The sequence below is a fragment of the Syngnathus floridae genome, chromosome 1 (genome assembly GCF_059516105.1).
Source record: "Syngnathus floridae isolate MCC-2025c chromosome 1, RoL_Sflo_1.0, whole genome shotgun sequence".
Classification (NCBI taxonomy): Eukaryota; Metazoa; Chordata; class Actinopteri; order Syngnathiformes; family Syngnathidae; genus Syngnathus; species Syngnathus floridae.
In genome coordinates, this window is record NC_142413.1 from 6200411 (window position 1) to 6225739 (window position 25329).

Genomic DNA, 25329 nt, shown 5'->3' on the forward strand with positions numbered 1-25329 from the left:
AGGTAAGAAATAAAGCGACAATCACAGCGCGTTTTTGGACGTTTATTGAACGGGAAGAACACATCGATTCAAAATTAATCAAATCTCAAGGAGCATGGAAAAGGTATAAACACTGTTGTGACAAGATGTTGCTTCTTCTGTTGCATCGGGTGTGGTGTCTTTGAGCAAGGCATTGATACCACAAACGGCTCCTCAAATGCAGAGGATCGCGGTGGTCCGCGGCCCTCTAGTGGGCCGTGGCGGAATTGCGGTGGTCCGTTAAATTGGAAATAATTGTAACATTTTTTAAAAAGATAAAAAGGATTCATCATTTATACTTGATTTGTTTTCCAGCTAATTTTGTGAATCGTTTACCCATTCAAATTATGTCAAATGTAGCTGAAATTCCCAACATTGCCATGCAGGTGCTAATCAATCGCATGTATAGGTCTATCCTCCTTCAGTGCAAAATAAAATAATACAGTAATTCCTCGTTTATAGCGGATAATTGGTTCCAAAAACCACCCGCGATAAGTGAAATCCGTGAAGTACGGTCACCAACAAGAAGTACTGGGCAGTCTAACGAGTAAGCGGCAAGATGCTAATTCGCGATGGTGCTAACACGCAAAAACGGACTTCTAAAGGAATGTAAACGACCACTTGGAGCAATACTACATTGTACTAAAGGTTAGACACATGTTTACTCAATTTAGAAGTTTTACTTTGACTTTAAAATGTTTTTTTTTAATTTGGAAAAAAAAATCCGCAATGTAGTGAAGCCGCGATAAACGAAACGCGAAGTAGCGACGGATCACTGTTTCTGCCAAAGCAGAAGTTCCCGAGTTGCTTCTTGGTTACAATGGTGGTCCCTTGGACAAAAGCAGTCTAAAACCTCTGATATAGTACCTGACAGATAATTTTGCGGGCACCATGGGGAGCGGCAGATTTAAAAAAAGACATTTCAGTTGTGTGAACTTGACTAAACTGCAAAAGTTCTATTGCTCCAAAAGAAGGGCTGAGAGCACATTGAGGTCGTTCTCTGTCGGGTTACTCTGCAGAACCAGCATCACCATGTTGTCCTGACCAGGAAACACCTGACAAAGACGCTCTCTCAATTCCGCTGTGGCCTCCACCGTTCTGCTTACTAAAATGGCCTCGGGGCCATGCTGTTCTCCGGACTTGGGGTGATGACTTTCCTCTCCCTGCCTCCCTTCACCTGCTCCAATCAGAGCGCCATCTGGTGTTTGCTCAGGAAAGTTGTGGACTGGAATTTGTGAGCGGGGAGGATTAAAAAAAGGGGAGTTCTTGGCTAGACCAGCAGGGTCGGGTGTCCTGGTAGGGAAATTGCTGTGAGAAAAACAGTGTCTAACTTATTTCAGAATGATTTCACTCGCGTCACACCTGCGGTCCGAACGGAGGAAGTCATCCAGATGAGGGCCCCCCCTTCCCAGTGGGTCATCTGGAACCATGAAATGATCACCAACAAACGTGTACTGAAGCAGTCTGCAGGGGAGATATGAACTGAATTTCATTTGCAATGCTTATTAAGGATCAGACATGAAGTAAAATCAAAGCAGGTACAAAAACAGATACAACAAATAGTACAGTGTAAAATAATAAATATTGTTGAGTCGAGAAAAGTGATAGTAGCAGGTAAACTGCCTTTAGGCATCACCACTAGAGGGAGCCCACGTCATGTATTGCGTTGCAAGGATACACCAGCGAGAAGAAACACAACTGTCGTGTCCTCATTGGTTTCCGTGGCCAGTAGTTCCACTACCATCTCATTTAATCCAAATTATAATTTTGTTTGGAGTGTTTTACCTCTTTTTGATGATGTCTCTCCATGCGTCCGACTCCTCCAAAAGGTCCCTCAGATTGTCGTTGGTCACAATCACGCCGCCTGTCTTTTGCGCCAGCTTCAGCATTAGTCTGCAACAATCATCTGATATTATTGGAAAGCAATAACCGGTGCAAGTTTTCGCTACGGTTTGACCAAAAATCTCTAAAGACGACATCTTGCTGCTCGTCCAACCTGTCGTCGTACGAGCTAATCCTCGTGCCCAGGACCTCCCTTGAGGGTGTGTAGGACAGGAGGCCCAGCTTCTGCAGCTCTCCTAGATAGTGCTGCTCTGTGGACGGCAAAAACCAAAACCGTGTTTAGACGAGGCTGGAAGGAAAAAACGTGACGATGTGAGCCACTGGAAGGAACAGGCGTAGCCACCTCTGGCGCGGGGGTCGCTCTTCTGACGCCACTGAGGCAGCAGGGCGCTGATGTGCCGATGACCTCGCTCCCAAAAATGCTGAACGGCCAAAGCGATGCCTCGGCACGAGAAGAAGTGGCCGAGCCCGTGACTGCGGAAGGGGAGAAGCTTCGAATGAGAATGAAGGGAAAATAAACCCTGGATTGACGAAATGAACGCTTGTCATGAAAAGTCACAAGTCGGGTTACTCGTATCCCAAGAGGCCACCCTGGTTGTAAAATTCCCTCCGCAACCTACACCTACCTCATGGCAACATTGCTCCCGTCAATGATAATGGTCCTCAGCTGGGGGTTCCCCGGTTGATCTGTTAGCTGGAGTTCAAAGGGCGTCTGGAGACCCTCCATGAAGCGCTGCTTGCCCGTCACCACCACAGAGGGAACGCTGGGCGCATCGCGGCATTCCCCACATCTGGTGGGAGAACGCGGAGCGGGGAGGGTTCCTTTCAAGCAGCTCGGTTTTTGAGGCTTTGGTCGAGGGCTGCGAGTGGAAGATGAGGGAAACGTTGGTCCAGGTGGTTCTTTGGCCTGATTGGAACGTTGAAGGACTTGAAGGACTTGATTCTTGGGCGACAGGTCCAGGTTGGGCGACAGGTCCAGGTTTGCGACAGGTTCTGCTCGACTTGGTGTTTCTCGATCACTTTTCTCAGCAGCTTTGGTCATTCCAGTTTTCTGACTCTGCTTCTCCAAGCCTTCCATGCCAGCGCTTTTCTCCTTCTGCAGCTCCAGGAGCAGCAGGTGAGTGGAGCCATCTGGCAACATGCTGCAAGCCTTGGCCACCTTGTGCTCCATGTAGCCGCAGCTCACGGCAGCTTTCTTCAGCACTCCCAACACAAAGTCGTCATCTTCTTTAGTTTGTGGGCTCCCAACGCCGCCAGCCTGACGTCCACGGACTTCGCCTGGCACATCTGCTCCTCCCGCTGTTTCGTCATCCATCTCACAAGGCGGTTTCCTCTTGCTCTGTTCCCTGCAACTGTGGTCCTGCTCTTGCTGAACTAAATCCAGTATCCGAGAGGCTTCTTTGGGTCCCGTTCGGCCGAGGACCCGTTTAACCACCTCTTCTGTGTACCCCATGGTTGTGAAGAATTTCAACAAAAGCCCAAACTCTTTGTTCGGCGCCGACAGCTCCCGCACTTGGTCCTCATCCTGGCCGGCCGATGCCGCCACATGCTCTGGCTGCTTTTTTTCTCCCGCATCTTGTAGAACCTCTTTTTGCTCTTCCCCCAAAGTCATCCCAGGTAGGCTACGCTCATGGAAGCCTACTTCTCCTTGTCCTGACTCTTTCACCAAATCCAGCAGGGCTTCCTTCACAGATCTCGGAAGTACGAGGAGATCCAGGATGTGGCGGTCCTCCTGTTTTTCCACCAGGGCTTTGAAGGCCCGCAACTCACCCGAACCTCGTTCTTCAGCGTCCGAGGAGCCAGCCTGCCCCCCCTTATATCGATCCAAAAGGTCAGTAATGAGGGAATAGGCTCGCACCACTGGCTCAATGAGCCCAGAGATGAGCAGCGAGCCCGGAGAGCTCACCTGATTTGATGTGATGCAAGAAAAATAAGAATCATTACTTTAAGAGCCTCCATTTTTCTGAAGATATGAAAAGCATTAATGAGTCAATGTTACTGAGGACTCACCACGATGTCTGCTGAAGTGCTCTTGATAATGCAGTCCATGAAGAATCCTTTGGCACCGCAGAAGATGCAGTTGAGAGCAGCGGGATAGGATACCTCCTGCCGCCCCTCCTGGTTCACAAGACCTTTCACAAACATCTAAAAGACACGCTTGCTGATCATCTGCACTGCCAAGCGCTCGCGAAGAGGCACGGGGGGGGGGGTCAAACCTTTGCCGCTTTCACGTCACAGTCTGACCCCCGCAGTCGCAGCCACATCTGCCCGTTAGTGCCGAGCGGGACGTCACCAGTTCCGATGGTGAACGACACCTGGAATATTCTCTCCACTGTGTCCTGCTGGGAGCGCAGAGGTCCCCGCAGTCCCTCAGGGCACACAAAGTCATCACCCACCTTGTCTTGGTCGTCCATCCTTCGTTTCCTTTACAACAATGGTGCCAAAAGAAAGTTTAAAACAATTTTCAGGTGGTCAAATGTTCTGTTTTAGTTATGAGTAATATTTTTCAGGCAATTTCTGAATGAGCACATTTCTATTTTATGTCAATTTGAGTGACTTGAGTGGACACTTCCTACAATTCCCTGCTAGAAAAAAAATGCAAAAATGGATACTGTATTCAAAGATCAGTTTGTTTTAACAAATATTCGATATATAAATGACCAAGTATATAAGTACAGGTTGCGGATGGAAAAACAGTGGCATTCTTTTCAGGTAACGTTGAAGCGTGTGACTTGCCAAAAACACACGCGCGCACGCGTACACACACACACACACACACACACACACACACACACACACACACACACACACACAAACAGCACAAGGCAATGACAAAAAGAACATCAATAAAAGTATTAGCGTAGTTTTCCTACCCTGAGTTGCTGCTCTTCGGTCTCGGTTTCCGAGTGGCTCCGACACGCAAGCTTCCGTGATCACATCACATCACTAACTTCCTAACCTCTAACTCGAAAACACAACAACAACACAACACGACACGACACAACACAACACGCGATCCGTCAAGACAGGACAAGTGGACCACTAAACCCAGAAGCACCGAGGCAGCGACGAAAGCGAAACTAACCGCGAAGAGCAAGAAAACAAAAGAAGCAAACTGAGCATGACGCAGCTAAGATACACGTTAATAAATGAGCCAAAAATGTCTATTCTAATACCACCTACACGTCGCACACATATACAAAACAGAAAGCGGTCATTTAAGCAGCTTTAACAGTTTCTCAAGGCGTTGGGGAAGGCGGGGGGGGGGGGGGGGGAATTCCGGTGACGTCACGACGTTGTTTTTTTTTTTTTTTATTAAATCTTCAATTGTATGCAAAAGTTTTGAAACATCCCTCATTTAATAACTTCACTGGTTGGTAAGAGAACGGCTATCTTTCATCTTTTCCAGTAAAGTCCATAAAGGAATGTTTTGAAATTGGAAGACCCCCTCCTTATCAGTTTCAATGAGAATATTTGCGGCAACAGGCAGACAATAGACAATACCTCAAGTCTGTTCAGAGGAGTTTTTTGTTTTTTTTAGTTTCTTTCCTTTTTTCTTCAAAACAGCAATCTTTCCAATTCCTAATTTGGATATCAAATCTTTATGAGATGAAAATTAACTAAAAACAATTGTTCAAAAAACAAGGGAGGCTCTCTGTCGCATCTGAAATCATCTGAAAAGTTTTGGGAAACTTTCAATGTTCCTTTATCTTCAATACGTGCTACACTAACAGTAACTACCAGACAACTGTATATTTTTAACTGAAGTATTGAATGGATGCCAGAAAGATCCACACATGCTGAAAAAGTACAGATGCTTTTTCCATTTTAGGTAAAGCCTAATAATAAAAACATCCAAAATATTTTAATATATGGAATATGTATTTATATAAATTGTATTTATAACCTGTGAAGAGTTCTTGGACTTGATTTAGTGTTAGCCTGCATTTGGCAATGAAATTTCACATTGCTTAGCGGCACGTGCTAACGCTGGCCTCCACTGAGACTTACAGCTTATGGCGGTCCGGAGTGAACCCAGCAGGCTTCTGGCGATGGCGCCTTTGCTTTGCCGCTGATTCTCCATCTGCCACCGGATGCGAAGAGCCACGGCGTGGATAACAAACAAAGTCACACGCTTGCTTGCATGCTTCCGTGGTTGCGCATCAATGCTGTTTACGACAGTTACACATTATTAAAAGTTTTAATGAGAGTCTACCTTTGTTAGGGACGACTGGGTTAGAATGCATCTGTCTGGCTTGGTGGTGGCAATCACGTGTGTACGTAACTAAGCACAAAGGGAGGCAAGGTCATTTTGACCAGACAAACTTTATCTGCCAGGTGCATTCATGTTCACCAGCTAGTATGAGAACAAATAGTACAGTCACTGTGAGACAGAGTATATATTGAAAATTAATGAGATAGCAAGACATATACAATACAGCATAGCTAGCTATTTTGAATGCTCCAGCAAGCTAGCGCTATTGAAATTTTTGCTAGTAGCTTGTAGCTCGTAGCGCAAGATAGACTGATCAGAAAGCTAGCAAACAAAATCACAATACAAATTGATTCATGCTTTTGCGAAAATTCCGAGCAGCCTCACGGTGCGAAGAAGCACGGACATTGGGTTACAATCACGAGTTATTGACAAAAGTTTGGGGGAAATGAAAAATATGGTCAGGATGATTTTGGTGCATGTAAATAATAGCTAACTAGCTTAAAAGTCTTGCGCTGGTTAACATGATTGTTAGGAACGGTTAAAAGGCTTTGTCGTCTCTCCACAAGCATTCACCTGGCCGCTGTCCTACAAAGGGAAGACCAGAAATCCGGAGAAAGTGGAGTACTTCCACCCACCCATCAGGTTGCCCCGCTCCAGTTTGAGATATGCCTTGTCCCCCCTTTCCATCATCACCAGGCCAGCGTTAGTGGCAGCTTCCCTGGTCACATCCTGGTCCCCTGCAAAGGCTGAGATCACTGGCCATCCGTTGAGGACCAAACTCACCTTGAAGAAACAAAGTGAGGAGGTAAAAAAAAAAAAAAAAAAAAAGTCAAGTTTGCAGAGGAAGTACCAAGGAGGGAGAACGCACCTGTATTGTCTGCCTGTTGTAAACTTTGACCACATGAAAGCTAAAACTGTAGACTCCCTTTCTTGGAGCCACAAAGAGACTCCTGGCGGGATCAAAATGGCTTCCGACGTTCACCAAGATCTGTGAATAAAGAAGAGGACCCTAATGCGCTGTCCCCTGCTTTCCACCCCACCAAAGTCCAAACTACCTGGTCAAAGTAGATGGTCATGGTGTGGTTGCTCATCTCCGAGGGTTCGTGGTTGGTGTTGCGGATGGCCGAGAAGGCCACCCTGCCCGTTCCCGACCTCACCGACATCCCCAGGGCGTTTGTCGATGGCTCTGCGGAGGGGGTGGAGTCGCACACCACCAGACATTTGCCCTCCAACACGATTGGCTCCGTATCATTCTGGCAGCGGACCCCCAGGGGCACCCAGGGGGTGACCAGAAGCACTCCAGCAAAAAAGGCGAGGTGGGGCCAAGGAGGCTGAAACCGCATCTTTCTAAGGACGTGTTACTTGGTGGGATCTTCACAGGTGTGGATGGTGCTCTGCTTCAAGGCCACGAGACATGATGCAGATCCTCAAGGAAGAGCTTTGCCGAGACTGGGTGGAGCTCTTATAGGAGAGGGCACGACGCCCTTTTTTGGGCACAGAAGTGAAGAGCAATGTTGCCTTGGGTGGGATCGTAGAATTTGAATTAAGCAGACTACCTACAAGTCCCGATCAGAAACATGAATCGGCAAACTTCAGAGGTATGGATAGACTATTACAACCCGGTCGGTTGGTATAAGTCAACTTTCTGTTTTAAATTTTGTAGCGAAAAGAACACTTGTGGACACATCTTTGTCGTAACCAAAAACCACCGACCGTCACACGCAAGAAGAATAAAGAGGACAACTTACCGTTTGCATGTGCACGCAGACAACTTGTCCACTCCAGCTTTGCCACTGCTATTTCTTGCCGCTCATTCCCGGCCAAATTTTCTCTTCTCCGCTGTCTCCCCCCACCGACTCCCACCTGCTTCCCTTCCTGCCTCCTCAGCTTTTATTGGCTAAGAGGACAACAGCGCTCTCCAAGCAAAATGATCCATTCTGGCGTATGATAGCGGATATTTTCTCCTCCAAGCTGTGCATGAAGTCATCAAAACAAACATATACTATTTTAGACCACCGCGCAATATGGCATCTTTTGTTGTCACCCGCACAGTGTGCAAGGTTTGCTTCGTTAAAGTTGCTTTCTTCATCCATGTTAATTAATCTGTCATTTTTTTTTTTTTTTACCTGATGAAATCATATTGAAATGCAGCTTCAAAACAAAACCAAACTGCTATAAATAAAAACTCTTTCAATAGCTCACAGTAAGGAAAATGGCAGCCTATCATATTTGTGCCACCACATTCCCTTAAAGAGATGCCAGGCTGGACTCTGAGTGCGCCTGGTCCAATCTCAGTCCATCCACATCCCAATCACAGGCTCTCTCGAGGTCTGTCCCATTTTAGTCTATCTATCTATCTATCTATCTATCTATCTATCTATCTATCTATCTATCTATCTATCTATCTATCTATCTATCTATCTATCTATCTATCTATCTATCTATCTATCTATCTATCTATCATAGTCAAAAGAGATGATCATTTGGGTTTTGTAATAGCAAGATACAGAGAGTGTTGAGGGGAAAAAAAAAAAAGTCTGACTGTCAAGTTCCTGAAAATGTCACATGATTGTAAAGTGGAACCATGTGACAAGCGGGAAACAATGCCGCTTTTGCAGAGCAACAGCATTCCTGTCTGATTTAGTGCTCAGGTGAGTCATAGGTCGAACATATGAACCATTGGACCCTGATCGGGCACGAGTCTTCCGAGCGTTACAATGCAGAGGAGAGAAGAGACGCGTGCACAAGATCATCGCGGTAAGTTTTGCGCTTTGATTACGATCCAATTTTTGTATCTTATGATGTTATCAGCACTCCTATTCAATATCAGAATGGATTTTGTAAGAGTAGAAAAACACGTTTTGAATCACTGCAATCGACGTTTATTTAAATCACTCTTTTGTTTCCCATGTGAATCAAAAAGTTGTGCGGGCGTGTCAAGAGTTTACAGAACAAAAGAAGAGCACACCTAACCGTGCAAGGTGGAGTCTACATTTAGAGACGCGTACAAGCGACTTTGAAATACAAACGACGGGACTTGTTTTGCTTGCGTGGCAGAAATGGCCTCCCCGTGCGGCAGTCAGGCTCAGAGGCAGTTGGAGTGTCCCTTGTGCGAGCAGGTCCTGGACGACCCCGTCACCACTCCGTGCGGACACAACTTCTGCCAGGCTTGCCTCCAGCGCCGCTGGGGTGCCAACGAGACTTGCAGTTGTCCCACCTGCGACAAGACCTTTGCCAGTCGGCCCGAAATAAGCGTCAATGCCGCCTTTAAGGAGCTGGCCGACACCTTCAAGAGGATGTCGCTAAGTTCGTCCTCCTCGCCCCCGCCCGGAGACGGCGAGGTGGCGTGCGACGTGTGCGCCGCCGCCTCCCTGCGGGTACGAGCCATCAATTCCTGCTTGGTGTGCCTCACCTCATACTGCCACACCCATCTGGAGGCCCACCGCAGCGTGGCCACCTTGAAGATGCACAGGTTGATGGCACCGGTCGCCGACCTGCGGGAGCGTCTCTGCGGGCAGCACAACCAGCTCCTGGAGATGTTCTGCCGGGACGAGCGGCGGTGTGTGTGCCGCTTCTGCACCGAGAGTCAGCACAAAGGCCACCGCGTTGTTCCAATTGACCAGGAGAGCGAAGAGAGGAAGGTAACGCCATGGCAATATTTCCACACCAACATGTACAAGGGCATCCAACACCACTATCCCGCTTTGTTTTAAATCTCCAACACAGCTGATCCAAAAGATCAGGATTGTTATTTGGCTTCTGCCCAACAGTAGACCAAGGAGTCCTGCTAAAATTTCAGTTTCAACACATTTGTATCTTGTATGCTCCAGGTCCAAATGGCGACGACACAGGCCGACTTTGAGCAAAAGATCCAAGACAGACAGAAAAAGATGGAGGAAATCCAAAACGTCCTAAAACTCGCCAATGTTCGTCGTACTCCTTGTTGAACATTTCCTAGACTTGGCGGTCATGAGGCGGCCTCACCCTCTTGTCCTTCACCAGATAAGTGCAGGAAATGAAAGGACGACCAACGAGACCCTCTTTGACCGCCTGATAGCTTTGGTCGAGGAGAGACGAGGGGCGGCCGACGCCGAGGTTGAGCAGAGTGAGAGGGCGTCTGAGCAGAGGGCTACCGGACTGGTGGACGAGCTGCGGCGGGAAATTGCTGAGCTCCGTTCGAGGAACATCGAGTTGGCGATGCTGATGGACACGGACGACCATCTGCACCTTCTACAGGTGGACGTGAGACGCAACGAGTTTGTTGCCAGTCACATGCGGTGTGACCTCTGACCTCTCTGTGTTCACGTGGGACAGAGGTTTCCCTCGTTGACATCGCCTCCCCCGACAAGAGAGTGGGCGGAGATTACCGTGCACCCTGAGCCCAGCGTGGGGACGCTGAGAAGGGCGCTGTCCCAAATGATTGGCTCCTTCCAGACTGAGCTGGAAGGCCTGAAGACGGACGGTGAGTTGCACATTCCGTGTATTCAAAACATCTCGAGACCTGATTTCTTCTCGCCCTCAGAAATGAAGAGCATGCAGAGTTACGCAGGTAACGCCGTTATCACTGTTCTCATCTTGGTCCATGACTATTCAAGATAACAAAGATTCTGGTTCCAACAGTGGACGTGGAGCTGGACCCGGCTACCGCCCATCCCAACATTTGCCTGTCGGAGAACGGCAAGCGGGCGGATCGCGCCGAGCTGCTGCAAGTTGTGCCCGACAACCCTCAGCGCTTCGATCCGGTCATCTGTGTTTTGGCCAAACGAGGCTTCTTATCCGGCAGGTTCTATTTCCAGGTGACTATCTCCACTGTTTTACATCAACATCAGCACGGCCATACTTTCCCATCGCTTGATAAGATCTTTCTCTCCCATCAGGTAGAAGTGGGGAAAAAGACTTTTTGGGATGTGGGTGTGGTCAAAGAGTCAGTAAATAGGAAGGGCCTGATCACCTCAAAGCCTGAGAACGGTTTCTGGACCATGCGACTGAGAGGCGGGGACGAGTACCGCGCTCTGGACTCACCGTCGGTGCTTCTGACCTTGGGCGGGAAGCCGCAAACGGTCGGCGTGTTCACCGATTACGAGGAGGGGATAGTGTCATTCTTCGATGTGGATGCCAGGTCTCATATCTACACTTTCACTGGCTGTGTGTTTACCGAAAGAGTTTTCCCTTTTTTCAGCCCTGGAGTTAGTGATGATGGGAGGAATTCTGCGCCACTGATCATCATGAATGTAAACCAGCAAACGCTGACGCCTTCACTCCGCAATAATGTGGCACTTGTTAACAATTCATTAGACTTGTCACAACAGTAAAAAAAAAAAAAAAAACTAAACATGTCAGAGCCATTGAGCGTCTTTTTCGCCCAACTTATTCTCTGTCTAAATTTAAATAGTTGAAGAGTTGTGCGGCAAAAAAATTCAACACTGCCAATGACGTCGATAAACAACCACAGAGATCCCACCGCACATATACAGCACAATTCTTCAGTTTTCAATGAAAGTGACTGAGATAGCTTGAAATTATTTTTACGCAAGCAATAAAAAAATGTTAGTTACCTGAATGTTGTCAGTCACTTGAATGTTGTACAGAGGCTGAGATCAACCGGAGTCAAATTCCCTGTTTGGCATGCACAAACTTGGTCAATAAAGCTGATTCTGATTCAAGGAAAATAGTGAAGTCCAAAAAAGATTACGTAAAGCAGTATTTGTTCCTGTCGCTCGAGCTCACACACATGTTAGAAGGCGAGCCAATTTCCGGGGCAGCCATTTTGTTCTACATAATTTTCATGTCGTCATCGCTAAGCCGCGCCCCGAATGCAGCCAACCGACGATGTTGGACGCGCAAGAAAACAAAGTTCCCTGACCGGGAATCGAACCCGGGCCGCGGCGGTGAGAGCGCCGAATCCTAACCACTAGACCACCAGGGAGATGTCGAGTAAAGCTAATATATATTGCTTCATAATACAAAGTAATAATTAAAATTTCGGAGTATTTAATTAAAAAACAAACATGCTACAAGACTCAAATCCCTCCCAGATCGTACTTTGGAAAACCCTCATATCCTTTCGTGTAGTGAAGTACATGTTTTAAATGAGCGATAAAAAAAGTTCATTTCAATTAATTTGTTTACCTTTTAAGTCATTACAACTATATTTAACCTTTAATAACTGTTTGTTTCTTTCAAGTACAAATTCAATACGATGGTGTCGCTAAGTATTTTTGGGGTGGTAAACTAAAGTTCGAGAAGGCGAGTGCAGTTGCGGCTAGTCGCCTTCTAGAGGGAGCCATCGAATCTCTTGTAACATATCGAAGGAACGAAAGCAAGGAGGGAGGGAGGAAGGAAGGGAGAAAGCTAAAGCCTCACCCCACGATGGCGGCCACCATAGACAGCAATGCCGTCCAGGCACCCAAGAAAAAGCATCTCGGTATCCCCGAAGCAGTGTTCGTGGTACGTGAGCCCTGGGCCGTCTCGCGTGTTTCATGTGCGGAGCCTGAGCAGTTGGGCTGAGGATGGCCTTCTCGGTGCTCGTCGGAAGCGTTTTGGAAGCGTCATGCTAACACAAAGCTAACTCGCTAACATACATCTCAAAAGTGTGCGCAAGACCACCACTTCCATTTACGGGCTTTAAACTTTAGTGTTGTTCAAGCGATGCTGTGCGAGCGGGCGTCCGCTTCTCTCATTGACCTTTATGCAAATTAACATATTGCAGGCTACGTATGAATTCTGAATCGTGCAGGAGCACCGTCAAGAATCCATTAACAGTCATTATTATAAAAATTGGAATACCTCAAGGAGAAAGGAAGCGGTATATTTGTGTTGCACGGCAGACAAGAGAAGCGGAGGTGGTAGCGAAAGGTGCCTTGCTTAAGGAAGTGCACACCCTCGCAAGCGGGCTCGTGTTAATTGTTGGGAAAATTGGAAAAATTGAAGACCTGGCCCCTTGTCATGGGGCCAGAAAAAAAAATAGAGAGAGATTGCCAAAGGGATATGAATTGAATTATTGAGATATTTGTTAGCGATCAGGTACGGCAGATTGCTTAGTTTGTTAGCGATGTGATTAAATGACATTAAGAAAACCCTCTTTGAAAATCCTTTCAATTAAAAAAAAAAAGGATGCTACAAAAATATTGCTTAATTGCTTGTTTTAACATGAAATAACCAAACTAAGAAAAAGAGTTACCCGCGAATAGGAATAAGAACTTAATCAATGTATTTGGCAGGAGGACGTCGACTCCTTCATGAAGCTGCCCGGCAACGAGAAGGCGGACTCGGCTCTGAGAAGACTGGATGAGCAGTACCAAAAGTACAAATACATGGAAGTCAACCTATCACAGAAGAAACTCAGGTACGCGGTGAACCAGGCGCCGAGGTCTTCCCTTCCTCCTCCCTGATGTAATCAGTCCTTCACTGGGTTTCAGGTTGAGAAACCAGATCCCACAGATCAGACAGACGCTAGAAATCCTCCGACACATGCAAAAGAAGAAGGTACGTTTGATTTTTTCCGCCCGCCGTGATGGCCTTGTAACACACTTTTTGTTTTCATCACCAGGACACCACAGAGCCTTTGGAAACACACTTCATGTTAGCCGACAACGTTTACTGCAAGGCTTCGATACCACCCACTGACAAAGTGTGCTTATGGCTCGGCGTAAGTCAACTTGGAGGGGGGGTGGGGGTTATGGGTCGTCCCCACCTCAGCTGATTGTGTGGACTACACCTCACAGGCAAACGTCATGTTGGAGTACGACATTGACGACGCTCAGGCCCTGCTGGAGAAGAACCTGTGCACTGCCTCCCGGAATTTGGAGACACTGGAGGAGGACCTAGATTTCCTGCGAGACCAGTTCACCACCACCGAAGTCAGTATCCTTCCATATGTATGTGTTGGCAACACTTCTTTGTGTACGTGCGCCCCTGTTGTTGGTTGTGTATGGTACCTTTTGGCCCTTGACCCCTCGCGCTAACCTCAGACATGGCACGAGTCTACAACTGGGATGTGAAGAGGAGGAGCAGAGAGAGCCTCATCAAATCATCAGAGAAATCTTAATCCAGATTAGATGAAACACGGCTGCCTCTCACCCCACCGCCAATGATTTTTCTCTTCAATCAGAATGTGAGATGAATCGAGGGCTACGTTTGTTTTCAGATCCAAATGAACAAATGACACTTTTTCAGTTGATTATGGGGAGGGAGGTCATCTTCCGCTTGTGCTCCTTCTCCACCTATTTTTATGTTTTTTTTTCTTTGGACTCTATTTATTTGTCTATCGTTAAAACACCAAGAGCAGCAGTGGGCCATTAGTCAAAACTGAAGTTTGTCATTTGGCAATCTTTCAGTACATGACACATTAGTATCCAAAGTAAAAAAAAAAATTTACAAAAATTGGGCTTGGCGGAGAAACCGGACACTCGATGCAGAATGTCCTACTCGGCACATTTCTGCTATCCTAAGTCGAGGCAAGCAAATGTGTGTATGCGTTGAAGCGAGGCTGTGTCCTTTGATTGGGAAGAGTTGAAATCAATGTCAACAGGTCAAATAAAAGATTAGGAACATGCCTGTGCTGCTCCTTGTGTCCTAATATAAAATCAGACTTCCATGCATCATGTCCAGTGATTTATTTCAGAGACTATCTGAGCTTTTCAGGACAGATGACTCATTTCAGCAGCGATGGCTACCTGCACCTTTCTGGTTAACTTCCAGGTGATCATGTCAGAGCCAGGTGGCTAATAGTTAAGCTAACCACATGACACGATTAGTTGGGATGCATCAAAAATGGCCCCAAAGTGCATTCTCAGTTTTCAGATAGTGCAAGTATATGGCTGAAACAGGATGTTATGATGATGATGTAGGCAAAAAGGTTGAAAGAAAACACTCTAAATGATGGGGAAAGTTGGCCAGGTGGACATCATAGGGGACTATCTTGGTGTTAGGGGGTAAAATTAGACTTGGAATGGCAAACAACGAGGAGGGGTGATTCGATGTGGCTGCCAATGGGGCACCTTGGTCAGCCGCACGTAGATTGATTGACTGCTGAAGTGAGCGAAGGGAAAGTCAACCTGAAAATCTTCTTTCTTGCAATGTTCTGTTTAGCCCGACTAGTCAAAACAGTGTTCTGATTAATGTTTTGTTTGCGGAATATAGATTAAAGAAGCAAAATCCACTTGTTTTCATCCATCTCAGGGAGTGGCCATTTTGCCACTTGCTGTCGACTGAAAATGACAATCAGAGTTGCAGGGCTCCCGTCACAGCCAATCACAACTCACCAGTTTTCTAAAGCTGAGCCGTGTTTGGTTGTTACCTGAAGCAAGTGTGATATCATTTTCAGTTGACAGTGAGAAAATGAGATGAATTAAAAAAAAAAAAAACTGTTGACTTTTGCTGCTTAACTCATATTCTACAAATGTAATATTAACAACACATACAACATATAGGAAGAGAAACCTTTGGGGTTGACTTTCTCTTTAAGCTGTTGTCTCTTTTGGTTTTCAGCCTTGGCTTTCTCTTTCGCTATTGGCCAGAAATGTTCATTTAGAATGAATGATCAGTGAAAGTACATGGTGATGGACACACAAAAATTGGGGATGGGGGATGAATAGTGACTGCATGCCAGCTGGACCAAGATTGCATGGTCGTACTCTTGAGTCCATCTTGATGTGTGGAAGTGTTTTAGTTGCTTCCAAGTCCCATGTAAGTTTCCACCGACTCTCAACGAGCTTTTCGGCTTGCAATGCGGCTTCGCTCAAGGAGTCCTTCCAAGTGGCTCCAATTTGTGTGTCATGATGGAATTGCATACTGAAGGAGGAGACCCACTTGAATTGTGAGAGCCCGGACAAGGGTCTGCACTTCATTAATATCTGGGATGTGTCTTTCTCCACTCGCGTCAAAAACGAGCTCCGCCGCTCAGCTGTGCTTCCGCCGACTTGCCCCGGAAGAGCAAAAGCTGTCCTCCGCCTCGCAGCCGCACATCAGCAGAGGCAGCGGCGGTCGCTCTTGGTCACCTCCTCGGAGGAGTGAACTACGTTTGGGACGAAGCCGCTCTTGACGCCCTCCCAGCCTTCCTGGATGCTGATGTCTCCAGAGCGCACCAGGGCAAAGATGTCTTTGGTCAACTCGGTGAAGGCACGCTCCACGTTGATGGCGTCGCGCGCCGACGTTTCGATGTAGCGCATGCCGTACACCCCCGCCAGCCTCTCGGCCTCCTGCCGGCTCACCTGCAACGTTGGCCGAGGAGAAAAGTTGGCCTCTTTCACGCAAACTTTACATGCTGTTCATTTTGACTATAGACATGGGAGGAGAAGGGTGTCCATATTAACTTTTACTTCCTGTATTTCAAGACAGTCAAGTGTGCAGCAAAAATGTGCCCAATACTTTTTTTTTTTTTACTTCACAAGACATTCACTATGACTAAACATTGCTCCATTCCGCTAAATGATAAAAATATAAGTATTACCGTAAATTTCTGACTAAGCCGTGACTTTTTTTCGCAAATTTCATCATCACAAGTTTTAGCTGGTGTGGCTTATAGTCCGAAAATTACGGTATATAGTATTATAAACAGATTATTTTGTTTCAGTTTGTCTTGTTTAGTGTAATCAGTACCTGCCACCGTTTCAAGTGTCTCTGATAAACCCCAAACACAATTCAGATGTTACAGTCGGCTGACATGGACAAATGTTCTCAATTGTAGCGTAAATCTGAAGGGACTTTGACAACTCTGATTTGTCTTTGGAACGGCTCGTAATTCCCTCAAACGACGTATGCTGTTCTTTCTGTGATGAGCAATTTCGTGTTTTCATATAAACTTTTAGAATTGCGGGTGTGTGGACTTTCGCACTGTAAGTAGAGGGTGCGAGTTGTTTTGACAATTATGTGCACTACTTCCCCATTTTTGCAACGGGCGAGTCGGTGTGAGCCGGCACTCACCTGTCGCTGAGCGTCCAGATCGCATTTGTGGCCCACCAGTAGGAAGACGATGCGGTGCGGCTGCACGTGACTGCGAGCCTCCTCCAGCCACTCGTGCACGTTCTGGAAGGAGCGGCGGTTGGTGATGTCAAACAGGAGCAGCCCTCCCACCGAGTTGCGGTAGTACGCTCGAGTGATGGACCTGCGGGCGACACATTTCGTAGGCCATTGGAACACGACTTGTGTTTTCTACATTCATGTTTGGCCACATGTGTTGCACAACCATTTGTGTTCAAATATCCATATTTATACAGTGGCGTGTTTCTGGATTTAAAAAGTGTTTCTTGGCTCTATCGAATATTTTTGATTATACCATCATGTTACGCATTGTTTACATGTTGGAAATTGTTTTTGTCCTGAAAGGTGCCTCCAAAAAAGGAGATTAGCTCAAGCATTTATGTATATTTATTTATGTACAGTAGGTAACTCCGACTTCCATTTGTTGATTTTGTCCTTTTCAAAAGAGCTTGTTTGCTTGTAGGAAGGAGCAAACACTTAAGGTGGTAATTCTAGTTTTCACACCTCCAGGGTGTCTTTGCCTGCCTTGTGTTATGTACACCTTTCCTCACGTCATTGAACCCTGACTTATTTTCTTGCGTGGTTTAGTTAGCAGGCGTCGGCAACGTTTCTTTTTAGCGTCAGGCCGAGTAAACTCAATGATGACTATACAGATGTGGCCCACCTGAAACGTTCCTGGCCGGCGGTGTCCCAAATCTGCAACTTAATCCGCTTGCCCGGCTCGATCTCCACCAGCCGAGAGAAGAAGTCCACGCCCACCGTGGGATCCGACACCTGAGCGAAACGTCCCTCGGTGAAGCGGCGGATCAGACACGACTTGCCCACTGTTGAGTCGCCGATCACGATGAGCCTGAACTGATACAGCCAGATGGCCTCCATGACTCTGCTCGACTCGGCTGTCGCTCTGTCGCTCGACCGGTTTTGTCTTTTCCGTCTGCAGAGGCGGGAGCATTCCGCGAAGCGAGAGAGAGAGAGAGATAGAGAGAACAAATGTAATCACCAGCTCATGTTGAAATATTCATTTGTCATTATTCATTGGTGCCTTGAGGTACAAGTCAATCGACCACACTCACTTCACTCTTATCTCAAATTATATTTTCCTTTTGAAATCAATTTAAATGCCATTCATCTAAAAAAAATTGTCCTGCGTAGTTTATTTTATATAAAAAAATCGACAATTGCAAATAGAATACTAGGGTCAACCATTTTTTTGCTTTGGTTTAATGGCCATTATGCTGTTCCTTCTGATATGCATACCTTGGCCACTTGGGGGCAGTATATGACACACTCTTCTTTATGACATACTAATATTAGTCATTCTTTGTAGAGGATAAATATATCTGTGTATTGCTCTACTATCTGTCTGTGTTGCACCACCATTTGTGTTCAAATATTTCTTGTTTAAGAAATAACACTGCAACACTGAAGCAATTTGTTGGCCCTTGTATCTGCTTTTGCATTGTTTGCTAGCATTACGCCAAACAGACCTCTTCTACAGGAAGTGAAATGTATTCTGGTCCACACTGGAGAGTGTTTGTTCATTGAATTCCACAAGGGACTTCCCCAAAATGTTCCCACATGGTTGAGAAGCATCACACACTATCCAGAATGCCTTGCAAAAATGAAGAATTTAATTTACCAAACGTGTGCAATATTTCAATATGCTCGTAGTAGCAGTTGGTGGCGCATCGCAAACGGGTTATGCAATAACTCTCAGTACTCGCATGCTATTGAGGCCCATAACATAAATCATTCACCTGACAAAACTACACTCTTGTGCTTTTCATTTCAAGGAGTTTTTGGACATTTCAATACTTTTTGGATGACCGGTGCCCCCACTGGCCCTGAATGTGTGACCTTCCTAAACATGGGATTCCACTCTCAAAAATTTGACTTGCGTTTGTGTGTTTAGTGTAGTATGGGTGCTTTCAACTAAATTGAAGAATACCAAATAAATTGGCATATATGGCAAGGCATTGTTAGTCATTCTACTCATGCACAGAAATATCAGTAGTTGAAGGCATAATAAAAAAAAAAAGGTGTTTTCCTCATGAGTGAGACAATTACGACAGCCTATTACTGCCCCCCCACCACACACACACACACACACACGCACAATCGCACACACGCACACACACACACACACATACACACACACACAGACAGTACTGTCTTCTACTAATGCATAGAATTTCTGCATACTATGTCTTCCACAACTCTTTTCTGGGCACAAATAGAATAAATGGGATGCACTAGTGAAACAACTGCATCCAACTAGGTAAAAGTAAATGAGAACTTTTGTTAGTTCAATTTATTTTGCCCACGACTGACTTCCACATCTGTAAAACATCTGTGCAGTGTGCACACTAGTACACGTGCACATGGTTGATCTACTAGAGTGAAGTCAGCAATGGCGAGGAAAAAAAAAAGACTTTCACCTCCTGACAGAACAGGTGCACGAAACGCAACGGACCTACTACAGCCAACTGCTGGAGGCGATGACAGGGGCGGCCGTGTAGGCCCCGAAGTTCCAGGCTGGACTGGTGCCCTCGTTGCTGGTCCTGCCGCTGCTGCAAAAGATACAACAAGGGCACTTAAACGTTGAGGGTCACTTGGCACGGCAAACTCGCACAGTCATCCGCATGTCATGCGTCCACGGGCCGGGGAAATGGCAGCGATAGCAGCATCATAACGCCTGACTCATCCCGCATCAGTACCACTACCGTAAAGAACCGTCGTGAAGCGCAACGCGGAAGTCAAACTCGACAAAAATAATCGTAATATTTGAATAAATATAACAAAACAAGATAAAAATCGATTTTGCAGAATACGCCATAAATACCTTTGTCCTAATGGCATCACAACGTTAGTATGTGGATAAAAACGGGCAGATTTCAAATGCGAAACAAATAAAAAATAGCGCACGATTTCCGTGCGCACCCGGAAGTATACACACTGCTGGAGTATGTAGTTCCCACCGCACTTGAACGTTTGGCTGACAGACAGTGGGCGTGGCCTTGACATAGGACTTGCACACAAACCGCAGGCTAAATAGATAATAAAATTACATCTCCATTTTGTCTCTTTCACTTGGTGCGAGGAGCAACTTCAGCTTCTTCTTTTCCTTCTACTGCATCTTTTTGGAACTCGCAGCGTTTTGCAAGTAAAATCATCATTAAAGTAAGTTTGCACTCGACAAGACTGTAACGACAGCGCTACTTTTGACTTGCGAGTTGAATTTACCAGCACGTAACTCAATTTATTTGTACATAAATTTAAAGTTCGTTATCGAAATTAATCGAATTGCTATGAATTGTTCTATGCGATATGGGGGGCTCGGTTATTTTGTAAAGAAAATAGCTTTTGTGGGAAAAAAAGAAGAAGAGATTTTATAGGACAAGATGAAAATCACATCAACACCAAAAGAATGAATTCAAGTGGCCAAATATTTTCTGGCCTATATGGACACGTACTGGGTACTGCCACTGAATAGTTTCCACTGTACAGTGGCGTGCAAAAAGGGGAGAGGGGGGCGGGCAGTGGGGCGGCGGCCCTCTGCATCAACTGTAACAGTGCTATACATTTGTTCAGTGACTTAAGACATTGCTACCACTGTCACCAACAAGACTTGGGCATTAAACTGAAGCTCCAACTCAACTTTATTTTCTCATGTCGAAGCTTACTCGTATTGTAAAAATTTGGTTCACAAAAATACAAATAAATAAATCAACCAAGTGAAATAAATATTCATAACCTGCTACCAATTAGCTAGCGTGGTTGACGTTGGTTGCTTTCGGCACTAACGTTACTTCACGAAGCAAAAGTAGCGCGTTCAATGGAAAGATTTACCGAGATATTTCAAAGTCAAAACTTTGAGCTATAATTACAGTAGCGTAAAGTGCTAGTTTTGCTACAGTCTATCAGACCATCACAATGAGATACGATTGTATTTGCTCTTCAACTGGGATTCCCTTGTCATGAGGGGAATTATCGGAGGTGTTGTCGTTGCGAGTAACCCGTCACCTCGCAGAGGCGTCGCAACAACTGAGCCCCGGCCATGCAGCCGCAGCAGCGTCTCCTCAAAGTGCTGGTGATTGGCGACCTAGGGGTGGGCAAGACCTCCATCATCAAGCGCTACGTGCACCAGGTGTTCTCCCAGCATTACCGGGCCACCATTGGCGTGGACTTTGCTCTCAAAGTGCTTCAGTGGGACCATGGCACAGTGGTGCGTCTGCAGCTGTGGGATATTGCCGGTACGTTGCGCCACCATTTACAACTCTATAATGTGGTGCTGGTGAATCAAGATTAAGAACGTAATGAAAATAAAATGTGAAGAATTGCACCTGCGTTATAATTCATTCACTTCAACTCCTTTTGGTGTCATTGACTTGGCCACTGGAGGGCAGTATAAAATAGTCATCAAACAAACAAAGAAGACTTTCGCAACTACTTTAAATGATTCGGTAAACTGCAGCAATTTAGTTGCTTTGAGTAGAGGATGAAGAAAACGTCTGTGAGTATTTTATTAAGTACTATTACTAATACCCTAAAGTGACAACAGCGTTATTTATTAGCCTGTTAGCATTAAGCTGGTGGAGGGCAAAGATTTTGAAATATACAATGAATAACTGTTGTCTGTTTTGTTTTGTGTGTCAACTTCAGCGAGTTGCATAAAACAGCTTGAAGCCTTTTTCGTAATTGTTCACTAACTGCCTACATTGACAATTTTTGTTTGTTCAATTTTTGGTCAAAGCAAAAGAAGCTACTGATGTCCCGCTCCCACGCTACTATTTATTTTATTTATGTCTGGAGTTGTGGTAGGCCAGAAAACAGAAGTTTTCTGGCGCACGTCCGGCCGTGACGGTGCATGTTGCACAGGGCACAGGCTTTTTTTTTTTTTTTTTTTAAACAGGCTTGCTGCTCGCATCATGCGGAGGACGTTAACATCCACCATAGAGCCTCGTCTATACATTGGCCAACACTCAACAAAAGATGCATTTTTCCTAAATGAATAAATGTGGAAATCACATGTGACTGTTTCCATTATCTTTTGGGGTGCAGGTCTACTTTGTATACGATGCAAACCTCATCCTCCCTTCTCCCACACAAAGGACAAGAGAGATACGGCAACATGACCCGTGTTTACTACAAAGAGGCCGTCGGCGCGCTAGTGGTCTTCGACATGACCCGCATCTCCACTTTTCAGGCTGTCCTCAAGTGGAAAGGAGACTTGGACTCCAAGGTGAAACAAATGAGGAGAAAAATTGGCAGGAACTTTGCTCATGTTCTTATTGTTATTAGGTTGCCTTGAGCAACGGGAGGCCGGTTCCGGCTGTCCTGTTGGCTAACAAGTGTGACCAGCGGCGTCTCGGTTTGTGTCCCAAACTCCCCAAACTGGAAAAGTTCTCCAGGGATTATGGCTTTGTGGATTGGTTTGAAACCTCCGCCAAGGTAAATTTAGCAGATCACTACTGCTAAAATAGTTTTTCATTTGACTAAAAAATTATTTTAGTTGATCATATAGAGTGGATATAAAAAGAAAAAAACATGTCGGGGAAAGCCTGCTAGAATACCTGAACTTTATCCCGTGATCATCAGAGGTATTTTAAAAAGTGGCAGATGTGTCATCACAGCTCACAATAATGGTGGCAAAAGTTTTGAAATATAGTCTCATTTCTTTCCATCCCTCAAACATGGCATTTGACTTTTTATATACAGTGATCCCTCGCTACTTCTCGTTTCGTTTATCGCGGCTTCACAACATCGCAGATGGGGACCCTAACACCCCCCCAAATTAAAAAAAAACATTTAAAAGTCAAAATAAAACTTATAAATTGAGGAAACGTGTGTCTAACCTTTAGGACAATGTAGTATTGCTCCGAATGGTCGTTTACATTCCTTTAGAATTCCGTTTTCGCGTGTTAGCACGATTGCAAATCAGCATCTTTCCGCCAACTCGTTAGCCTGCCCAGTACTTCTTGTTGGTAACCGTACTTCGCGGAATTCACTTATCACGGATGGTTTTTGGATCCAATTATCCGCGATAAACGAGGGATTACTGCATACTGTTCACGCAGCCGTACGTCACGAGGGTTTGGAAAATGTGCTCCGTTCCCAGGACGACACCAACATCGACGCGGCTATCTTGTGCTTGATAAAGAACATCATGGCGGCCGAGGAGGAGCGGGCGTCCAGGAGCGAGACCGACGGCGGTATCTTGGTGCTGCCGCGCATGGACTACGGCGCTGGCGATAAGCCGCTGTCTGGATGCTCCAAATGCTCCGGACTCAAGACTCGTGACAAACATGGCGACTAAGTCTCAAACTAGAGACTGACGGGACTTTTGAATGACTATTTGTCTCGTCGCTATGGACGCTTCTCATCCGGAGTGGCGCAAAGATTTCAACGCAGCGGTGCCTTGATAAACCAGCGCACTTCTGATCCGCGCCTCTAGATGGCGCAAGTAAATTTCACAACAGCAATTCACGTTTCCTTGCGGTGGAAGGAAAGACTACATCAGTAGGTAACGCTACTGCACCATTAAGTTGCTTTGTATTACAAAAGAAGAACGTTGTTTTTTGGGCTTACATTTTCTTCAGTTTATATGGACAGCAAATATTATTACTATGTGTAAAAATATCGTAGAAAACCTCCTGGATGTTTTTTGTTTTCTTTATGAGGGGGGCAATAACAGGTCAATTGCTTTTCCATTCATTTCAAATAACCCCGAACGAGTTATTGTGTTTCTCGTTAAGCACAGCATGCGCTGTTGAATATTAGTTTCGGAAGATCCAGCAGCTGACGCAACGTCTTGCATCCGTGCAAAAACAATGACCGTTTTTCATTTCTGATGCCGATCGAGATCAGAGAGTAAGGAATGAATGAATGATTGCTGACACTAATTTCCTACTTTGTGATTTTTAGTGGGAATGTAGCTGGTGAAAAAGAAATTTCAAATGCAACTTACCTTTCCAATAAAAAATAAAACTGCTCGCTGGCTGACTTCATTTCGGCTTTATGTCCCAGGCTGCATGGTGGGAAGGGGAAGAAATGCGTTGCCTCCTGGGAATAGCAAAAATAGACACGACATAAGCACGGGCCAAAGTCGAAATCTTTGAAAGTCACTGCTGATATATTTATTTACAGACTGATACCTTTGAACTCCATTTTCTTGTTGTCATTTGGTTTTGTTTTTTCTCTCTCGAATTTTTTCAGTTGGAATCTCACACCTTGCAATCAGGCTCAGGAGGCTGCGCCTCTTCACTTCCTGGTTCCTCCAAAACAAACACACGCGCGCGCACACAGCTGGCTTGTGTCAGCCACGCCGCTTCTCGATGAAGTGTTCCCACAACTCGGAAAGCAGATGCATGCTTTTGCTTTTGACCTTGGTCTTCCTGGTAACAGTGAAAGAGATGCTGAGTGGAGAAGTGGCAGTAAAACAGGCCAAAATCCAGATGGCAGGGCGGGAGACAATTTGCGTACTAGGCGTTATTTAATAAAATGTGAGACTGCTGCCGCTAAACCTCTTTTCCCAAAAGTTCTGATAAACACACGTTTCTTCTTTTCATTGCTGGCGCTTAATGTCTTGGCCCAAAAAGGCAACATTTTAGGAGCGCTCCATTCCAAATGTGACCTCATAAAAGTCACATTAGCTGCCCTCTAATAAATGCAAACCGCACGTCCAGTTTTGCTTTTCCGTGTTCACCAGTCCGCCACTCCAGCCTTGAATGACTTTTATCTGAGCATTTTCTCTGCATTCTTTTAGTGGAACTCGGCTGCCCTTTTGGAGTCAAAGGGAGAAAGGTCACGATTTGGGGTCACGTGTATGAGCGTGTGCAGTGAAGGGTTAACGGAGGAAGCTCAGCAGGCCAGACACATTCCAGTTGAAAAAAAAATAGCAATTTGGGGGGCCATTAAGGAGGTCATGAGAACAGCAGCTTGGGCGCACATGCATAGACACAGACACACACACACACACACATGCCATTGAAAATGTTTGCCTGCGATCGGGGAGCGCCAGCAGCATGAGATGAACTGACAGCGAGTGACGTTGACTGTTTTCATTGGATGGGCCGGTCCAAACCAAAAAGTGGAAGACCAGTTTGATTTCAGACTTGTCACTCTAGAGTGTTTTGTTATGCTCAATTTTCCACTCTAGCCTCAGAGCACACGATATGATCAAGGTCACGTCTATTTTTCATCAGATGCCATCATCTTTGGAGCTTTTTCACTTTGAGATAAAAAGAAAAAAAATAACTACAGCAGGTTTTTGA

General features: G+C 45.7%; 6 protein-coding genes and 1 non-coding gene across 17 annotated transcripts; 3 read left to right on the top strand and 4 right to left on the bottom strand.

Moving 5' to 3' along the window:
- Nucleotides 1-26: 26 nt before the first annotated feature.
- khnyn (KH and NYN domain containing) lies at nt 27-5132 on the bottom strand. Its single transcript, XM_088377108.1, has 9 exons — nt 4734-5132; nt 4077-4284; nt 3871-4005; nt 2487-3766; nt 2204-2334; nt 2015-2111; nt 1804-1911; nt 1381-1482; nt 27-1311 (listed from the first exon to the last, which is right to left on the bottom strand). The coding sequence occupies exons 2-9, from the start codon at nt 4272-4274 to the stop codon at nt 975-977; spliced, it is 2388 nt and encodes a 795-aa protein (XP_088233234.1). The 5' UTR covers nt 4275-4284; nt 4734-5132; the 3' UTR covers nt 27-974.
- Nucleotides 5133-6167: 1035 nt separating this feature from the next.
- Nucleotides 6168-11836, bottom strand: LOC148403722 (cerebellin-1). 4 transcript variants are annotated; one of them, XM_088377527.1, is made up of 6 exons: nt 11769-11835; nt 11632-11692; nt 7825-8047; nt 7132-7632; nt 6945-7064; nt 6168-6859 (listed from the first exon to the last, which is right to left on the bottom strand). In XM_088377527.1, exons 4-6 carry the CDS (start codon nt 7417-7419, stop codon nt 6662-6664), a joined length of 606 nt encoding a protein of 201 aa, XP_088233653.1. In that variant the 5' UTR covers nt 7420-7632; nt 7825-8047; nt 11632-11692; nt 11769-11835; the 3' UTR covers nt 6168-6661. The 4 variants fall into 4 exon arrangements, with proteins under 4 accessions (XP_088233653.1, XP_088233644.1, XP_088233659.1 ...); XM_088377518.1 differs by having other exon boundaries at nt 7132-7560; nt 11632-11836; XM_088377533.1 differs by having other exon boundaries at nt 7132-7594; nt 11632-11836.
- Nucleotides 8635-11745, top strand: LOC148403723 (E3 ubiquitin-protein ligase TRIM39-like). 3 transcript variants are annotated; one of them, XM_088377220.1, is made up of 9 exons: nt 8669-8833; nt 9000-9057; nt 9134-9717; nt 9907-10002; nt 10079-10312; nt 10391-10538; nt 10599-10625; nt 10697-10872; nt 10954-11745. In XM_088377220.1, exons 3-9 carry the CDS (start codon nt 9136-9138, stop codon nt 11386-11388), a joined length of 1698 nt encoding a protein of 565 aa, XP_088233346.1. In that variant the 5' UTR covers nt 8669-8833; nt 9000-9057; nt 9134-9135; the 3' UTR covers nt 11389-11745. The 3 variants fall into 3 exon arrangements, with proteins under 3 accessions (XP_088233329.1, XP_088233338.1, XP_088233346.1); XM_088377203.1 differs by lacking the exon at nt 9000-9057 and having other exon boundaries at nt 8635-8833; XM_088377212.1 differs by having other exon boundaries at nt 8668-8833; nt 9000-9717.
- A 94-nt stretch (nt 11837-11930) lies between the features above and the next one.
- Nucleotides 11931-12002, bottom strand: trnae-cuc (transfer RNA glutamic acid (anticodon CUC)). Its single transcript has one exon. It is a non-coding gene; the product is annotated as a tRNA-Glu (tRNA).
- A 339-nt stretch (nt 12003-12341) lies between these two features.
- On the top strand, nt 12342-14628 carry vbp1 (von Hippel-Lindau binding protein 1). The gene is made up of 6 exons (XM_088377547.1): nt 12342-12523; nt 13297-13421; nt 13495-13561; nt 13626-13724; nt 13801-13939; nt 14047-14628. The coding sequence occupies exons 1-6, from the start codon at nt 12446-12448 to the stop codon at nt 14121-14123; spliced, it is 585 nt and encodes a 194-aa protein (XP_088233673.1). The 5' UTR covers nt 12342-12445; the 3' UTR covers nt 14124-14628.
- A 48-nt stretch (nt 14629-14676) lies between these two features.
- Nucleotides 14677-25223, bottom strand: LOC148403726 (ras-related protein Rab-39B). 4 transcript variants are annotated; one of them, XM_088377493.1, is made up of 6 exons: nt 24211-25223; nt 24024-24118; nt 19530-19626; nt 17721-17990; nt 17000-17180; nt 14677-16287 (listed from the first exon to the last, which is right to left on the bottom strand). In XM_088377493.1, the coding sequence occupies exons 4-6, from the start codon at nt 17933-17935 to the stop codon at nt 16042-16044; spliced, it is 642 nt and encodes a 213-aa protein (XP_088233619.1). In that variant the 5' UTR covers nt 17936-17990; nt 19530-19626; nt 24024-24118; nt 24211-25223; the 3' UTR covers nt 14677-16041. The 4 variants fall into 4 exon arrangements, with proteins under 4 accessions (XP_088233619.1, XP_088233620.1, XP_088233622.1 ...); XM_088377494.1 differs by having other exon boundaries at nt 19495-19626; XM_088377496.1 differs by lacking the exons at nt 24024-24118; nt 24211-25223 and adding an exon at nt 22912-22929.
- Nucleotides 20072-24642, top strand: LOC148403727 (ras-related protein Rab-38). Of its 3 annotated transcripts, XR_015858842.1 has the most exons (6): nt 20072-20236; nt 21087-21309; nt 22168-22298; nt 22358-22507; nt 23175-23579; nt 24272-24642. XR_015858842.1 is itself a non-coding variant. In XM_088377491.1 (5 exons), the coding sequence occupies exons 2-5, from the start codon at nt 21114-21116 to the stop codon at nt 23370-23372; spliced, it is 675 nt and encodes a 224-aa protein (XP_088233617.1). In that variant the 5' UTR covers nt 20072-20236; nt 21039-21113; the 3' UTR covers nt 23373-23958. The 3 variants fall into 3 exon arrangements, 2 of the variants coding, with proteins under 2 accessions (XP_088233617.1, XP_088233616.1); XM_088377491.1 differs by lacking the exon at nt 24272-24642 and having other exon boundaries at nt 21039-21309; nt 23175-23958; XM_088377490.1 differs by lacking the exon at nt 24272-24642 and having other exon boundaries at nt 23175-23958.
- Nucleotides 25224-25329: the final 106 nt, after the last annotated feature.

What these genes read in the sequence shown, in the direction of transcription:
- LOC148403727 (XM_088377491.1), top strand. Translation starts at nt 21,114, where the DNA reads ATGCAGCCGCAGCAGCGTCTCCTCAAAGTGCTGGTGATTGGCGACCTA. An exon ending in AAGGAGACTTGGACTCCAAG is followed by an intron (nt 22,299 to 22,357) that starts GTGAAACAAATG and finishes TATTGTTATTAG; the next exon opens with GTTGCCTTGAGCAACGGGAG. An exon ending in GGTTTGAAACCTCCGCCAAG is followed by an intron (nt 22,508 to 23,174) that starts GTAAATTTAGCA and finishes CTCCGTTCCCAG; the next exon opens with GACGACACCAACATCGACGC.
- LOC148403726 (XM_088377493.1), bottom strand. Translation starts at nt 17,935, where the DNA reads ATGGAGGCCATCTGGCTGTATCAGTTCAGGCTCATCGTGATCGGCGAC. An exon ending in GCCGGCCAGGAACGTTTCAG is followed by an intron (nt 17,181 to 17,720) that starts GTGGGCCACATC and finishes TGTCGCCCGCAG; the next exon opens with GTCCATCACTCGAGCGTACT. An exon ending in ATCTGGACGCTCAGCGACAG is followed by an intron (nt 16,288 to 16,999) that starts GTGAGTGCCGGC and finishes CCAACGTTGCAG; the next exon opens with GTGAGCCGGCAGGAGGCCGA.
- vbp1 (XM_088377547.1), top strand. Translation starts at nt 12,446, where the DNA reads ATGGCGGCCACCATAGACAGCAATGCCGTCCAGGCACCCAAGAAAAAG. An exon ending in TCCCCGAAGCAGTGTTCGTG is followed by an intron (nt 12,524 to 13,296) that starts GTACGTGAGCCC and finishes TGTATTTGGCAG; the next exon opens with GAGGACGTCGACTCCTTCAT. An exon ending in CTATCACAGAAGAAACTCAG is followed by an intron (nt 13,422 to 13,494) that starts GTACGCGGTGAA and finishes ACTGGGTTTCAG; the next exon opens with GTTGAGAAACCAGATCCCAC.
- LOC148403722 (XM_088377518.1), bottom strand. Translation starts at nt 7,419, where the DNA reads ATGCGGTTTCAGCCTCCTTGGCCCCACCTCGCCTTTTTTGCTGGAGTG. An exon ending in TGACCATCTACTTTGACCAG is followed by an intron (nt 7,065 to 7,131) that starts GTAGTTTGGACT and finishes CTTTATTCACAG; the next exon opens with ATCTTGGTGAACGTCGGAAG. An exon ending in ACAACAGGCAGACAATACAG is followed by an intron (nt 6,860 to 6,944) that starts GTGCGTTCTCCC and finishes TGTTTCTTCAAG; the next exon opens with GTGAGTTTGGTCCTCAACGG.
- khnyn (XM_088377108.1), bottom strand. Translation starts at nt 4,274, where the DNA reads ATGGACGACCAAGACAAGGTGGGTGATGACTTTGTGTGCCCTGAGGGA. An exon ending in GCACTTCAGCAGACATCGTG is followed by an intron (nt 3,767 to 3,870) that starts GTGAGTCCTCAG and finishes ACATCAAATCAG; the next exon opens with GTGAGCTCTCCGGGCTCGCT. An exon ending in AGAGACATCATCAAAAAGAG is followed by an intron (nt 1,483 to 1,803) that starts GTAAAACACTCC and finishes TCTCCCCTGCAG; the next exon opens with ACTGCTTCAGTACACGTTTG.
- LOC148403723 (XM_088377203.1), top strand. Translation starts at nt 8,794, where the DNA reads ATGCAGAGGAGAGAAGAGACGCGTGCACAAGATCATCGCG. An exon ending in AGGAGAGCGAAGAGAGGAAG is followed by an intron (nt 9,718 to 9,906) that starts GTAACGCCATGG and finishes TGTATGCTCCAG; the next exon opens with GTCCAAATGGCGACGACACA. An exon ending in GGAAGGCCTGAAGACGGACG is followed by an intron (nt 10,539 to 10,598) that starts GTGAGTTGCACA and finishes TCTCGCCCTCAG; the next exon opens with AAATGAAGAGCATGCAGAGT.